Source organism: Haemaphysalis longicornis, unplaced genomic scaffold, assembly GCF_048455015.1.
Source record: "Haemaphysalis longicornis isolate Haplotype H1 unplaced genomic scaffold, Haemaphysalis longicornis Haplotype H1 scaffold_12, whole genome shotgun sequence".
Classification (NCBI taxonomy): Eukaryota; Metazoa; Arthropoda; class Arachnida; order Ixodida; family Ixodidae; genus Haemaphysalis; species Haemaphysalis longicornis.
This window is the reverse complement of record NW_027526225.1, coordinates 102,313,999-102,329,679: the sequence shown is the minus strand read 5'-3', so window position 1 is coordinate 102,329,679 and position 15,681 is coordinate 102,313,999. Positions and strand designations below refer to the sequence as shown.

The window sequence follows — 15,681 nt, the reverse complement described above, 5'->3', positions numbered from 1 at the left end:
GCTTCTTCCATCGTCGCCTCCTGCCTTTACTTTTGCTGCGATAAAAACGCACCCTCTTTACTGTGTGTATACAAAGGCAAACTACCCTTAAGTGCCTCCTGTTAAGAGCAGTTTCCGCGGCCAACGGGGTATCTGCCCCTTTCTTGAAAGACAGCAAATACTAAGAACAGTTGGCACACGCAAAACCGTAGTTAGCATGACAAACAACGCGACGAAGATGCTTCAGCTATTCAACGGAGCAAATAACAGATGGAAGCCTGACTAAAGTAACACGCTCTGCCGCCCATCTACGTTTTGGAATGCAGCACAACCTGTATAAGTCGTGCACGGCATTCGAAACGAATACAATGTTGGGAATGAATTCGGTCCGCGCTACATAGACGTAACGGACGTAAAACAAAAATGACCCGCAACGAAAAACACGTTGCACAAAGCAAACACGTATAACGCAAGAACCTTCGTTGGAATCATAAGCTTTCTAGAAAACCTAAACAAAGTAAACAACGAGGCAAGGACTGTTGAAGGAAGTGTTGCCTTTGAGTCACTACAGTCGAAATTCATTTTAAAGAAGTAGTACCGGGACAGCAAATTAGTTCGTTATATCCGATATTCGCTGTAGCAGTAGAGGCAAAACTCGGCTAAACAAATCGACCGTCTGGCTCGCGAAAATTCATACAAAAATCCATTTTTTAGGCTTCGAACCCACTATAACAAGGTAACCCTTACCGACCCTTACCTTTCTCCTTGTTGCATTTCAAGCTCGATGAAAAGGAACATGAGTAAGACAAAACAGGCCTGCGTCTTTATTTGATGAAGGACGCGATCGTCATCTGGTGGCTACTCACAGCACTGAGCAGGATGGAGTTTTCCAGTGTCCACGAACAAAAGGGCCTTTATGCTTCTGCAGTTTCGGATGCCGGAGGGTTCTTCAAAGTAGCTTCTCAGCCTCCTGGCCAAGTATTTCTTCGTTATATCCGATATCGCGCGGCCCTCACAGTTTCAGTTTCGTTATAAAATAATAAGTGTCACTGAAATAAAGTGTGGCCAACCAAAGTTCGTATTTAGTTCGCTATAGCCGATAATTCGCTATACCAGTGTTCGTTATAACGAGGTTCAGTTGTGTCTCTAAACGTCAAAGCGAACCCCGATTTCAATGTGCAATGGTCATGCCAAATATTTGAAAGCATTTGACTAGAGTGACAAAACACGAGGTGCAGTGACAATCCTAAACTATCACCCTTCAGCGAATATTCCTATACACCTATTCGTTACACCGTTTCTGTGAGGCAAAGCATCATCTGCACCTCCACAATTTCAACCAGGACTTATACTTCTCTACACTAGCGCAGCCCAACGTTATTCGAAAATCTATAGCGGTGATTTCGGCACAGTGAAACGTAAAAATCGCACGAATAATGTCCCGTTTGGGCCATCAAAAAGTCAATGCATTCGCGATTAGAACGAAAATTTCAAGTTTCAAAACACGAACGTAGAAATCGCTCGAACCGTTATATGTGTGGGCCACCAAAAGTCAATGAAGGCACATATGATTCAAGCGAAGATTTGAATCCGAACACGGATGTATAGTATTATTGCCAAAATCGAACAGTCAGAACATCCCCTTGGAAATTCCATGCAAAAGTATAGCGCTGTACGTTGTACGCGTGTATCGAACTCCCGATCACGGGTATGCCGCAAGTGCCGCCGCATGCATGTGCGCTGATGTGGTTGAGGCGATGACGGTGACTTCCGGTAGGCGGCATCGGCTGTTTCGCGTCGATGGCCTTCAACACCTTCCCGAACGCTTGCAAAGGGGGCAGCCGCAAGGCAATGAGAACGCAGAGAGTGATGGGTTTAAAAGGCAATAAAGCAGGGGCGGTATTCTCGTGTTTTGTCCGTTTTGTGACCGTTCCAAAAGTGTCCGTTTTGAGCAAGCCTTCATTGGCTAAAAGCAAACACGCGGATGTGACACCATGCAAGCACGGCGGAGTCTGAGCCGCGGCCTCTCGGAGCAGACGATTTGGAGAAGACGATTTTTCGTCACCTTGTTGTACGTTGGTTCGCTGACGGCCGAACAATAAATTCATAGAATATAGTTTAAAATCGATTTAGTCGCTTAAAACGTGTTAACAAGAACAGTTTCCAAAAAGTCAACCCAGAGCCCGCCTACAACTGGGAGTACGTCAACGGACGCAAAACGGACGTTTTCAAGATGGAAAAACACGAGAATACCGCCCCAGGAGGGGAAACCGACCGGACGCTCTCGGTAAATTTTTTGTGCGTGCTGGAGCGTATGGTTACTAATGGTGCATCGCGCCGGGGGACGACGGATGCGGCGTGGCACGTGTTTGTTTTGTCCACGGTATGCATTTCGGAGCCATGGTCGCGAACAGAAAAATGTGGGTTTAGTGACCAATGCAGACATCCTTCGACGGGTACAGACCCGGTGAAAAGACGCTGGTTGCAATCGTATTCTTAATTTCTCGCAGCCTTTTTGAGCGCGATACTCGCATCGAACATGACGTATAGTGAGTGCTGAAGTGCCTGCACGGCCGCGGCCCAGCCATTCCGGAGTTTGTAGTGTGCTTTAAAGGGATCCTGCAACACTTTCGATAAGCGCTTTCACTCTTTCCTTCGCGTCTAGAACCACTACGACAGCTATGCTTATCGCCACCACGGAGCGGCACTGCGTGATTTGCTCGTTGCACCAGATACGCCTTCCATTTCTGCTTTGTTTTTGTGGCTTTTTTTTTAAGTTGCTATCGAAAAGCGTTCATTGCAGCTACCGAAGGAAAACTGGCCAACAGCCGCTACATGGCCTTAGTGACGTAATTCGAGCCGTAGAAGAGCGTCAAGACCGGGAAAGAGAGAAAAATCTTTGAACAATCTTTTGAGCGAGTTTACAAGTTACCATAGAGCAGTAATTTTTGGCTGAGGTACTTTGCGACCCCCTAATCTAAGTACTGGGTGTGTTGGGCGACTACGTTCTGCAAGCATTTAAGATCTCAAAAGAAGTTGAAAAAAGTGTTGCAGGGTCCCTTTAAAGCGGCTTTGCTGCACGACTCCCGACGAGAGGTGTTCGGATACCGAAGACAACTGCGCTAGGTGCCTCAAGAGTACATTTACAGAGCTGTCACCCTTCCCATGCGCCATCCCGAATGACACAACGGCACACGAGTTCTGAAATGCTGACGATGATGAGCAGGCTGTGGCGGACATAACCGATTAGCGTCACTAAATAAAGGTTTTTAACCGATGCTGCAGAAGCGGACCCTACCAGCAGCCTTGACAATTAACGTTCCCAATCGCCAACTGCAGCCGAGCTTGCAACAAGGTTCAGATTCGCGTTGTCGTGGCACAATACACAACGCCGCATTTTCTCGTTTGAGCGGCGTTAGTAAGCTTGAAGACAGGTTGGTGAAGTTTATGACACCCAAGAAGCAAGCGAAGCTCACAGACTTTTTTTTTTTCGCTGAGTGGTGCGATGGCCGTTGCGCTGTGGTTCGAATTTTCCGTGTTTCGACGAAGCAGTGGGTAAGCTTCCGCCTGTCATGATGTCATGATCTCTGAAATCTCTTGGTGATGCGCGGAGAGATTAGCTTCAGACAGGCATATTTTATATTTCGAATGATTGATATATCCAACTATTTGCGGTCCCCTTGGAGTTCGATATATCCGTGTTCGACTGCAGTTGTGTTTCAATTGCTAGAACGCAATGAGATGCAGAGGAGGAGGAATAAACTTTATTTCATAAGCATTCATTGCACTCCACAATATGGACGGAGAGAACCCCTGTCAAGGCCTATAATCGTGGTTTAATCCCCCCCCCCCCTCATAGCCCACAAACACACTTTTTTTTTTTGCAGGGAAACAATCGGGGCACTGGACACAACATACAAAAAATCACTGGGCAGTTCAACCATGCCATGATCGAGGAAGTGTTTATAAGTCCGGGAAAAGAAAAAGCTTGGGAAAACTCACGACATGCAGTTCCGTCCATTACGCACGGGTGCCAATTAAATGTCCAGGTTGAGCCATGGCCCCAGTTTCGTCCACGTCGTGACAGCAAAGACGAAAAAGCGAAGATATAATCGCCACAAAATAGTGAAGACAGTTGAAACTAGAACGGGAGCGCCAGGTTTTCGTGTCGTTCCGGTCATCCGCTAGCTGTCCCAAGTGCACGTTCAGCTTCGCCCTGAGTGGAAGCCTGATGTGAAGGTCGCTGTTCGTGGGTCCGGAGGTGCCTGCTAAGACGGTAGCTGGTGGACCAACACTTGCCGCATTCGGTACACTCGAACAGCTTCCCGTTGGTGTGCACTAGGACGTGCCGCTCCAGGCCGCCTTTGGTGCGGAAGCGACTGGGGCAAAAGTCGCAGCGGTAGCTGCTGGCGCCGTTGGTGTGGGTGCGCATGTGACGCTACAAGACCGACCTATGCTGGAAAGTGTTGGAACAGATGGGGCATTCGTATGGCCGCTCGCCCGTATGGATGTGGACGTGTTCTTTCAAAGATTGCTTCAGAGCGAAGCTCTTGTCACAGTAAGCGCATCGCAGCGGCCTGTGCCCGACGTGCAGCAGGTTTAGGTGCCTTTCGAAGCTCGCCTTGGACGAGAGGGTCTTGTCGCAGAAGGGGCACGGCGAAGATCTGCGCCTTCGGCGATTATTTTTCGCAGAGTGTCTTGCGTTGTGAGTCGGAGCGCTGGTCTTGACGCAACTGGTGCGCGGTACGGTCTCGTTGTTGACCGAGAGTTCCCGCGTACTCTGGCAGAAATTGGGCGCAACGCTGCGCCGTGCTAGCGGCGGCGAGGCTTCCTCGGTCTCGACGAGGTTCACGGCTTGAGGATCCGCAGTCGTGTCCGGCGGGCTGGCTTCAGGGTTCTCTGGCGAGTTGTTGGGGTCGAGCATCTCGACCCCGAAGTGAGGCGGTTGGCTTCCTGGCTCGCTAGCATTGTCATTCCGGTAAAAGTGGTCGAGCAATGAACTGCTTACGGAGGGCGTGGGCTGAAGTGCTCGTGTGCTGGAGCAAGTTATGTTGTGGTCTTCAAAAGCAATTTCGTCGTCTACGGTCTCATGAGAAGGCAATGGCGAACCTGCACTGTCGCGTGGTGTGACAGGTTCTTGTTGGTAGGGCGACGCCAAGCTCTGGCTGAAATGGTCACGTCCGTAGTGGTAGTCCGGTTGATTGTTCTCCAGGACAAATCCGTTCCTTGCGGTGTTCTTCCCAGAATCGTAATTCGTACGCTGAAAGAGCTGGCTGCTCGAAGGTGCCAAGTTTTCCCTGTCATCCCGCGCAGGTTCTGTGCAGACGTACGGTGTAAACAGAAGCGAGCCTTCTGGAATTGTCACGCTGCCAGAGTTTCCGGCGTTGCGAACTCGAATCTCTGAAGACGTGCTCAGTGCAGATATATGAACGCAGACGATGCGCTTGTATAATCGATCTCTGGACTGCACTGCACTGTCGCGTGGTGTGACAAGTTGTAGTTGGTAGGACGGCGTCAAGCTCTGGCTGAAATGGTCACGTTCGTAGTGGTAGTCCGGTCGATTGCTTTCCAGGAAAATTCCGTTCCTTGCGGTGTTCCGCCCAGAACCGTCTGTCTGTTCTGAGAAAAGTTGAAGGAAAGGCTGGGACTCCGAGCTCAGCCACAACTGTTCAAGCTGATTAGCTTCGCGCGAAACTTGTTGCGTGTGTCTTTGCAAATGACTCAGAAGGTCATCCTGATCCCGACACTCTTCTTTGCAAAAGGAACACCGCAGTTGTCCAGAAGGCTGGACGTTTGCGTGGTTAGACAAATCGCGTGGAGTGCTGCTGGAAAGGTCAACGGCTGTTGATTCAACAGTGGTTGGTTGATTGGAATACGGCACGAGTTCGCTACCGGTTGGGCTGAACCGAAATGATTCCCTGTTGTCCTGAGTACGGACATGATCACTCAACGCACGATTGAAGGTAACCAAGGGGTGTTGTGGATGCTGAGGCAACGAAGTGGCTCGTGGCATGTTCGCAGTGTCCGAAACACCTTCGTTCATGTCCGAAGCATCTTCGTTCAGTGGAAAATTCTCAAAACGCCCGGTGTTGGTAAACATTTTTGAAGCAGAACAAGAACACCTGCAGAGAAAGAGAACAACGCCATTTCAAATGCGATCAAACTAATAAACTTACTAAGGTGGACCACTAGTTCATCTTAGCGCCACTGTTCACCAAACGTGTCTGCAAACGGACAAAAGTAAGTAACTGTAAGTAACATATAGCTCAATCAGCACGATCTAACAGAAAAAAATCTCAAACTGTTCCATGCATGGCGTTATGTCAAGACTCAAGATCAATGAAAATGACGCAGAAAACGAATTTCTACAGCGTTGGTCTATTGAAATTACTGGGACAATACCCGTTTGCCCGTACTGTAAACTCCCAAACCACGCGATTCCCTTCCCACTGACATTAACTGAAAACGACAAAAAAGGGCATGTTACAAATTCAAAATTTTGTGGGTTTTTACGCGCCCGGGCTGCGGAATACAGGTTAATTTAGACCAACTCCGAACTCGACACGCACGGGAGTTTTCGTTTTTTGCCTCCACCAGAAAAGATCTAACTTGCATTATTAAAAGAACGTATACGAATTACTTCGGTACAGCTGGATATGAATACGCCGGACTTTACTACTACTGTTATTGCTACTACAACTACAACAACAACAACTACTACTACTACTACTACTACTACTACTACTACTACTACTACTACTACTACTAATAATAATAATAATAATAATAATAATAATAATAATAATAATCATTTATTTGCGTGCCCAGGAACAGTTAGGCCTTTGTACTGGCGCACGGAAACAAAAACACACGAGACATGATGTACACATTTTACAAAGAAAAAATATAAACGGAATAGTGGTGATTACATGCCACAAAAAGTACACATTTTGACATAATAAACGCACAAACACACAAACTTACAAACACCCATTCATACACACAGAAGCAATTCAAAGCAGTGAGGTGTATCTGACTGAAGTAATAACAACAACAAAAACAGCAAGGCGGGTAAATCCAGGCTTACAGGACAGCAAGCAAGAAAGAAAGAGAGAGAGAGAGAGAGAGAGAGAGAGAGAGAGAGAGAGAGAGAGAGAGAGAGAGAGAGAGAGAGAGAGAGAGAGAGAGAGAGAGAGAGAGAGAGAGAGAGAGAGAGAGAGAGAGAGAGAGAGAGTAAACTTTATTTGTAAATAGGCAGGAGAAGGGAATGTGGAAAGAGTTATGGGTGAAGTCCCATTTCCAGGACTGCGGTAGCAAAGGATCTCAGCTTGGCTCTCTCTAACAGCTCACGCTGTGTCGAAAAGTCCGAGCTGGACAGTGCTAAATCCCAGGACTCTCAAGAGGTTTGGTAGGTGTTCTGTTGCCAAATTATAGGGAAGTTCTATACTGTGTGGAATAAGTCTGCTCTTAATTTGCATTTGTGGCATTGCTCGTTATATTTCTCTGGGAACATGAGGGACAGTCTGGATTTGAGTGGAAATACGTTGGTGTGTAGTTTTCTTACGTTTCTTGCTTCAATCAGCATCTAATATGTGATGCGGTGCGGGCATGGTCTATCTCGCTTGCCTTTGTGCGAAAAGCCTCTCATTAAGCGACGTGAAGGGAGGGAGGGTGTAAGAGTGGTCCGTTTCCCTGCGGCTGTTGATTTGCATCGCTAGGGAGTCGGCTCTCTCGTTTCCTTCAAGGCCTTCGTGTGCTAGGCTCCATAATATTCTATGTTGGCCTTTTAGTTCGGCTGGTAGGATCTTCCTGGTTTCTGTGGGAATAAGGCCGCTTATTAGATTTCTAATGGCTTTTGTAGAGTCCGTGATGATGATGTTTTTGTTGTTATATTCTCCCCATCTTACAGCGAGTAGTATGGCTTTGGTTTCAGTTTCTTGAGGTGCTTGTTTTCTGCTTATGAGAAAGACCAGAGGTTTTCCCCGTGCATCCACAACTACGGCTGATGATATTCCGTGGTGGTTGGTGGCGGCATCCGTGTATACTGCATCTGGTTTGTTCTCGCATGTGCTTCTTATATAGTTCATTCTTGCTATAGTCTTCTATCTTTGTTGAAGAGGGGGCTCATTTTCTAAGGAATGGGGGAAATTTTAAGAGCTTTGCGTTGTTCTGACTGCAGCTCTGTTGTTCTTTGTACGAACTCGGTGTGAATGGTGTGTCCCTTTCTTAGGATTTCCCTGCCGGTGCTTGTTGCGCTTCGAGGTTGGCTTCTTGGACTTCTTGAAAGGTATCGCAGGTTGTAGAACTTATCGTTGGAGGTGTAGATGGCTAACCCGAGGGTGATCTTAATCCGTTCTTATGATAGCGTTTACTCCTTCTTGTTGCCTTTGGTCGAGGTGTTGGAACGGTAGACTGTATGCGATCCTGCTTATTATGAGTGATCAATTGGATGAGTTTGATTGTGGCTTCTTCTTTCCTACCTTTTCTGGTCCGTGTGATGCGTCTGATGACCCTTGCTAGTTGTTGCGTTGTTTTTCATAGGTTGCTCAGCGTGGTGGTTGCTTTTCTGTCTTCTTGTACGTACTACATGCCCAGTATTATGACTGTCGGTTTGAATTGGACATTTTTGGCGTCTATTTGGATTCTTCTTGTGGGAATGGGTTCCTTCGATGGGCTTTCTAGTTAATTCTGACTTTTCTGGGGGTGCATTTTCAGGCGCGCTGTCTTGTATTGGACCCTCTATGCTGTCTATGGCTTCTTGTAGAGTATTTAGCTTTTTGGTTAGAGTGGCTTCTTTGGTCGATTGTTGTATCATCTGCGTAGGCGGACTTTCCAATCTGCGTGTTCTCTTCTAGCGTTTTTCCTATTGCTAGCATGGTCAGGTTGAAGAGTAATGGGGATATAACAGAACCCAGCGGTGTTCCTCTGTTAGGCATCTCGAATGGATTGGATCTAGTATTCCCAATTCCTATGGTGGCTGTCCTGTTAAAAAGGAAGTTGGCAATGTAATCGTAGATCATTTTGCCGCATCCCGTTTTCCTCCGCCGCCTTAAAGGGGCACTGACACAAAATTTTGAAGGCGAGATAACTTCGGAGATAGATTGGTGGGAACACATATACATCATCTGCAAAATATCAGCGGCGAATACAGCCTAGAACATATTTAAAATCAATTTTAAAGTGTGCGAAACGCAATCGAGCAGCCAGCAGAGGACCACGCGCAATCGACATCCCGAGGATATTGTGTAAATAAACCACATCCAACACGTCACGAGTTTGTGTTTGCCGCTTCCGCACTGCCGGCGTTTTTCGCCGGCTCGCCCGGCTCGCCGCTCCAATCGGAGGGCCGGAGGGCGGAGCTTCTGCTCTCGAGAACGAACGACCCGATCGTTGGCGGCGGAGGCGCCGTGATTTCGTCAGCTAATCGGGCAGCTGGCCGCGACCAAAGTTCTACAGCGATTTCAGGCACTCTGTTTCTATTACTGTTTATTACCATTGGATGCGAAAACGCGCCGGAGGCACGAAAAGCCCACTGAGCTAGCCGCACGGTCGCTGTGCAGACCAACGTTAACGTTGGTGCAGACGGCGGCCACAGCCGCGAAGTGGCCCAGGCCGGCGCAGGTAGCTCGAGTGATAGCTTGTTACCGCTGCACGAAATTGTCCCCAAGTCCCGACAATGGTGGCTTACATGAGAAAGGAGTTAATGATGCGATGGGGGGTTGCATTAAAAATTGTCATCTGCACCGCTTACGAGAGCGGCACTCGAATATCCGCCGCAGTGCTAAGCCGAACACAGATCTGTAGGCGGACCTGTAGGCAGACCGGCCGGCTGCTCCCAGCGCGCGTCTTGCCACCCACCGTCTCGAGCGTCGCGCGTCGTTCTTTAGCCGCGGTAGCATTTGCACTCGCAGCGCCTGCTTCACATCCACGGTCGCTTTTTAATAAAGCGCCTCACGAGATCAGTACGTGGGGGCATTCGCAGAAACTGCCGTCGATGCGGATTCGACAGTGCTACGGCGGCTCTGCTCTGTGATATCCCTCCGACGGTCACGTGGTCAGCTTTGTTCACACAAAATCCACAAAATCCATCGTTTCGCGGCACTGGCTGAAACCGAAACTGCGACTGGCCGCATTGAAAATGCCTCTAATTAAACAACCGCCGCACGCTGAAGCAAATGAGGTTTCTACAGGTTATAAGTAGGTCTAGCTACTTATCGCAACAAAAAAAAAAAACAAGATGCAAAATTTTTGTGTCAGTGCCCCTTTAAGTATCACCTCGTGTGACACGTTGTCGAAGGTTCCTTTCAGGTCTACTGCTGGGATGATTTTATCTCTGGAGTTAGTGTTCCCTAGTATGTCGTGTTTTAGCTGCAGGAAGGTATCTTGGGTGGACAGTCCGCTTGTGAAGCCTATCATGCAGTCTGGGAACATGTTATTTTCTTCCGGGTGTCTCGTTAGTCTACTCGTGAGGATTCTCTCATATACCTTTCCAAGGCAGGATGTGAGAGGTATTGGCCTTAAATTTTCTATGCCTAGGGGCGTTCCGGGTTTCGGTACTGTTGTTATTACGGAGTGTTTCCACTGCGGTGGTAGGTAGTTGGGTTTCCACATCTTGTTGATATGTTCCGCAAGCGCTGCCACTTGTTCTTCTCCCAAGTTTCTTAGGATCATGTTGCTGATGCCGTCTTCCCCTGGTGTGCTTTTCTTTTTACAGTCTAGTATAGCTGGGTATACCTCCTCTTTTGAGATGGCTCGGTCCAGATTTCGTTTTCTGTCCCCCCATATAATCTTGTGATAGGGGGAATCTTCGTGTTTAGTTCGAATCTTTCTTTCGCTGCTTCTATAAGTTCCCCGTTTGTCCCCTTAAAGTCATGGGCTACTCTGTTTAGGCTATGCCTAACTTCCTTCCTGCAGGTGTTTTCTGGGCTAAGCATGCCTTTGATTATGGCCCACGTTCTCGATGTGCTTAAGGTGTTCTTTAGTGAGTCGCAGAAGTCTTGCCAGTTCTGTTTAGCTAATTGGGTAGCATATTCTCCGGCTTGCTTCGTTAGGTTCTTGATCTTGGCTTTCAGGCTTTTGTTGCATCTCTTCTTCATCCACATTTTAGTGAGTTTCTGCTTTTTCCGCCGACTTATAACTTGGTAGTTGTCAACGCAGAGGTTTCCAGTTTCTTGTCCAAATTCCTTGGTGGCTGTTTTGAGCGCTTCTCTTACTTTCTGGCGCCAGGCGTCTATCCCAAGCAACCATGGACGTTCGTGGGACGTCCGTAATACAGCCGAACATCCAATGCCCAGTTTGGACAGCCACTGTACGTCCATGTTTGGATGTACAGTTTGACGTACAGTGAACATCCAGAAACGGATGTACAAGTCCGAATGACATCCGCCAGCGACATACAAAGTTACTACGAAGTATTAAATAATGGCTTAAATTGAATATCGAAGAAAAAACAAAACAGCTACTTTGCGTTTCAATTAAAAAGATTTTGTACATCAACACCCTGTGTTGTATGTTGCAAGCTTCATCTGTATATTTCTAAAATTAGAACTAATTTTTTTAGTTTTTTCAAGCAGCTCACAATCTCCAACGATTATCTGTTTGGGGAACGATATATAAGGATTGAGAACTGCTAAAGAAACGTGAAGCAAGTTTATTGTGTACATATATCCTCGTGAGACCCGACTAACAACCTGCCGCGTGTAGTAGAAGAAAACGTGTACTTTGCAGCCTTGGAGGCTTGCCTGAAATTCGACTTCTTGGAGGCATAGTACGTCTGTTTCTGACTTATGCTACTTATGCATGCTTCCGAGGAGCGTTTCTTATTACGTATGCTTCTGCAGTTTCACTGCCCTACTATTAGATGCTCTTCGTTACTTTCCTGATTATGGGTCTTCATCATCATCATAATCTCTTTCGGTCTCTGTTTCCATATTGTCATGGTCTGTCTCTACGATGATTTGTTTTGGACTTCTGATTTGTCCTGTGCCTGGAAGTTTCCTTTTCGGGGCTTGCTCCTGTGTTAGATCCTGTTGTTTTCTCGAGTAGCTGTATTATTCTGTCATGCATCAACTTTAGCTCCATACGGATAGAGCTCCCGAATTCGTTGAGGTGCTGTTGCACTTTAGCTTCTACTTGGCTCTGTTGCGTTTGTCTGTTCTTGGGTAGGCGGAGTCCTGTGGTTCTTTTTGCTGATGTACTTGCTAGGGGTTCTCTTAGGCCCGTTTCACCCTTTTCATATTTATTTAGTTTTTTTCTTTTAGCAGTGCGTTTTCAGCCTTGATTTCTAGTATAAGGCCTTTAAGTGCACTTATTTCTTCTCTGTATCTATCTGTCATTGGCGTCTTATGTTTTTGTGTGTTATTGTCCTGGGAAATGGCCTCTGCCCAGCTCACCTTTGCAGTGTTGTCTTCTTTCTTCTTCATCGTGGGGGTTCTGCTCCTGGACCTCCTGCGTTGTCCCTGGTTAGGTGGGGTCACCTCCTTCTGGTCCTGGGTTGTGCGCCATTTCTGGCCAATCCTCGTCGAACCACCCGAGCTTGGTGTCCTTAGGGCCTTCTTTCGGTTTCAGGAATTCTTGGTGCCTTGAATTTTAATTTGCAGTCTTTGCTACCTGCAACGTGTCCTTCCTTGCTAAGGAGCACTTCTTTATGCAACTGTCGTTCTTTTGGGTCTACTTTGCCGCATAGTTTGCAGATACTGACTTCAAGGGCGGGGCATTCGTCTGCCCTGTGTCCTGGTTTTAGGCAGGTGAAGCATACTTGTCTGGTGGGCTTGCATAGACAGCAAGTAGTTTCACCTCCGTAGGCGTATAAAACCCTTGGAACTGTTTCCCCTTCAAAGGTGATGAGCGCCGTGGTCGAGGCGCCCAGAATCCTTGCGTTAATTATTCAGGGAGCTCATTAATTATTCTGTTATAGTTCCAGGCTCGAAGCCATGGGCCACTACTTTCACTACGTTCGCTGTGAGGGCGACATATGCGGCGACCTCGTGCCTGCTACCGTTTAGTTGAAGAGCATCGATGTTTCTGAATTCGCTGGCTGCCTCTTGGCCGGAGGTGCTTGCAACAATTATGCTCGAGCCTAATTTTGGTCTCACGATGATATTCTTTGTGTTTTTGCTCCCGCTTGGGCAGGCTCGTTCTACGGCCTTTGCAAGCTGCTGCGCCGAGTAATTCTTGACTTGTAGTCATTTCTTGGGTCTGATGATAATCTTTGCATCTTCTATGGGGAGGCTGGGATGTCTTCTCTTATTTACAACGCTGAAGCGCGGTTTCTGTGCAGCGCTCACAAGGTTGGCTGCTTCTGCCTTTTCCTTTTCTCTTTCCTGCAGTTCCTTCTTTGTTTGCTTCTGTCGTCTGCTCAGGTAGTATGCCCATGAGGTGCCATCCTTGTCTGGTAGGTCCTCGGGAAATGGGTACATCTCGGGCCTGCAGCTTTCTGCCGTTTCCTGCTGGTCCTGAAATTTTATTTTTTCTGCTTCGCTCGCGTGGGCATGTCGGCGCCGCGCTGTGCCGGCCACGCCAGGGTTGGGCTAAGCCACTCCGCTTCTCGTCGCTGTAAAAATCTAATCGTTGATCAGATTTCTGAAATAATTGCTTGTTGGTACTCCTCAGATTCTAGTTAACCACATGAGATAAAAGGGTGGTCTCGGTGGCTGACAAAATCTGCCGATTACGATGGATATCGCAGAGCTACGGGAAGACACGTCCGCCAGCCAGCTCGTTCCAGAAATAATTGCTTCGTGAGACTCCTCAGGTTCTAGCTAATCACATGAGACAAAATGGTGGTCTCGATGGCTGGGGAAATCTGCCGATTCCGATGGATATCGCAGAGCTACGGGAAGACACGTCCGCCAGCCAGCTCGTTCCAGAAATAATTGCTTCTTGGGAGTCCTCAGATTCTAGTTCATCGTGAGATAAAAGGGTGGTCTCGATGGCTGACAACATCTGCCGATTCCGATGGACATCGCAGAGCTACGCCAGCTCGTTCCAGAAATAATTGTTTCTTGAGACTCCTCAGATTCTAGTTAATCACACGAGATAGAAGGGTGGTCTCGATGGCTGACAAAATCTGCCGATTCCGGTGGATATCGCAGAGCTACGGGAAGACACGTCCGCCGGCCATGGCTCGTTCCAGGGCAGCAAAAGGCAGAGCTGCCCATACCAGTGACGCTTGCGTGCTCAACCTGGTACCCAATCCAACAGTCTAGACCAAAACAACGGTTATAAAACGCCTTCTCAGTATTTGTGATGCTTTTAGTATTTTTTTTTCGTATGCAAGGAAACAGTGAACAATACGTCTTGTGAAGCAGTTTTCAGGTGTCGTTCGATTCATTACTTTACAGACCCGTAACTTTTTCGAAAAACTCCCTGTCACTCTTTCATGCTAAGAATTAACGCGCGTTGAAGGAGGAATTCCACATTGAAGAACAGTGTTTCCACACATACCAATCTTAGGCTGACACACCTGCACTCTGAAATGACACGTGGTATAATTCTAAAGCCCTACATCGCGAATGCGCCTACTCAACGTGCAGATTTCGCGCCTTTAGCAGGGAACAACAAACCTTGCGATTGCGAAATCGACGTCAGGCCGGCTGGGCCGGCGCTTCAGCAGGTGCTCTGGCCATAAAGCTCGTCACAGACGGCTAAAACTTGCCAGTGTCCACACGACAGCCATGTTCTAGGGTGCGCAATAAAAATCGAACGCAGTGCTTGGCGTTCTACGCGCGCTACCTCCCATGCACGCACGTGCCAATCCAAAAAGTAAGCCACCTTACGAAAAGTTCCTAAAAAAGATGGTGCAAAAGTTCCGACAGCTTTCCGCTAGTAAGTAAAGTAAAGCCAGTAAAGCATGCAGTAAAGCCCGTACAGGTGGCGCTGCGGAAAACAGTAAGAGTTGTATGCAACTCTTGACCAGGAGGCCATTGCAATCTATGCAGTAACTGAGACGCACCTTCGGGGCTCTGAGGAACCTCCGATACATGGAAATTGGCATTGGGCGGGTTGCAACCGGGAAGCTGACTGCAGAGGTGGTGGGGTGGGCGTGCTGTGGCGACACGGTGATGCATGGGCGAGATTGGATCGATCTATGGATCACCGGAAACATCTTTGGTAAGCCCACGATCATCGGTGTTGTGTACCTAGCTGTCACCCAAGGGCCACACGACGGCAACTGCAGCATACTGCAATGCATAGAACAGGATGTGGCACGGTGGGGAACCAACAAACAAGTGCTCCTGATGGGAGACTTCAATGAGCACATTCAGGCCATCGATGGGTTCCAGGACTATAATGGTAACCTTGTGGTTGGCCTGACTGTGAAGCTCTCTCTCGAGATAGCCAACCTGCGAGGAGACTGTGAAGGTGACTTTACGTGGTGTGCTCGCAACAGTCGTAGCTGCATTGACTACGCACTGATATCGTCCTCACTGGCAGCACACATCAGACAGGTCCACATCGACGAAGGTGGCCTCTTCAGCCTGGGGAGTGACCACAATCGCATCAAGCTGTCACTCTCATCGCCCCACCAAAAACATGTGCGACAGCCTCGAAAACCTGCAAAGCGCTATCTGCCGGCACCTGCATACAAAACAGTTGCCAGCGAATTCGAGTGCAGCCCCATCCACGCAAGGAAGGCAACGTACTCGGAGTTTGTCGATGAGCTCAAGAGAATCATGCGCAAGCATGAGGTTCGCACAGGCT

At 48.0% G+C, this 15,681-nt stretch overlaps 1 protein-coding gene and 1 long non-coding RNA gene across 2 annotated transcripts; both read right to left on the bottom strand.

The window, feature by feature from the left end:
• Positions 1–3,907: 3,907 nt before the first annotated feature.
• On the bottom strand, positions 3,908–14,797 carry LOC144162103 (uncharacterized). The gene is made up of 2 exons (XR_013320616.1): positions 14,544–14,797; positions 3,908–6,101 (listed from the first exon to the last, which is right to left on the bottom strand). It is a non-coding gene; the product is annotated as an uncharacterized LOC144162103 (long non-coding RNA).
• On the bottom strand, positions 6,178–12,401 carry LOC144162195 (uncharacterized). Its single transcript, XM_077692667.1, has 4 exons — positions 12,372–12,401; positions 11,992–12,117; positions 6,620–6,755; positions 6,178–6,203 (listed from the first exon to the last, which is right to left on the bottom strand). The coding sequence occupies exons 1-4, from the start codon at positions 12,399–12,401 to the stop codon at positions 6,178–6,180; spliced, it is 318 nt and encodes a 105-aa protein (XP_077548793.1).
• Positions 14,798–15,681: the final 884 nt, after the last annotated feature.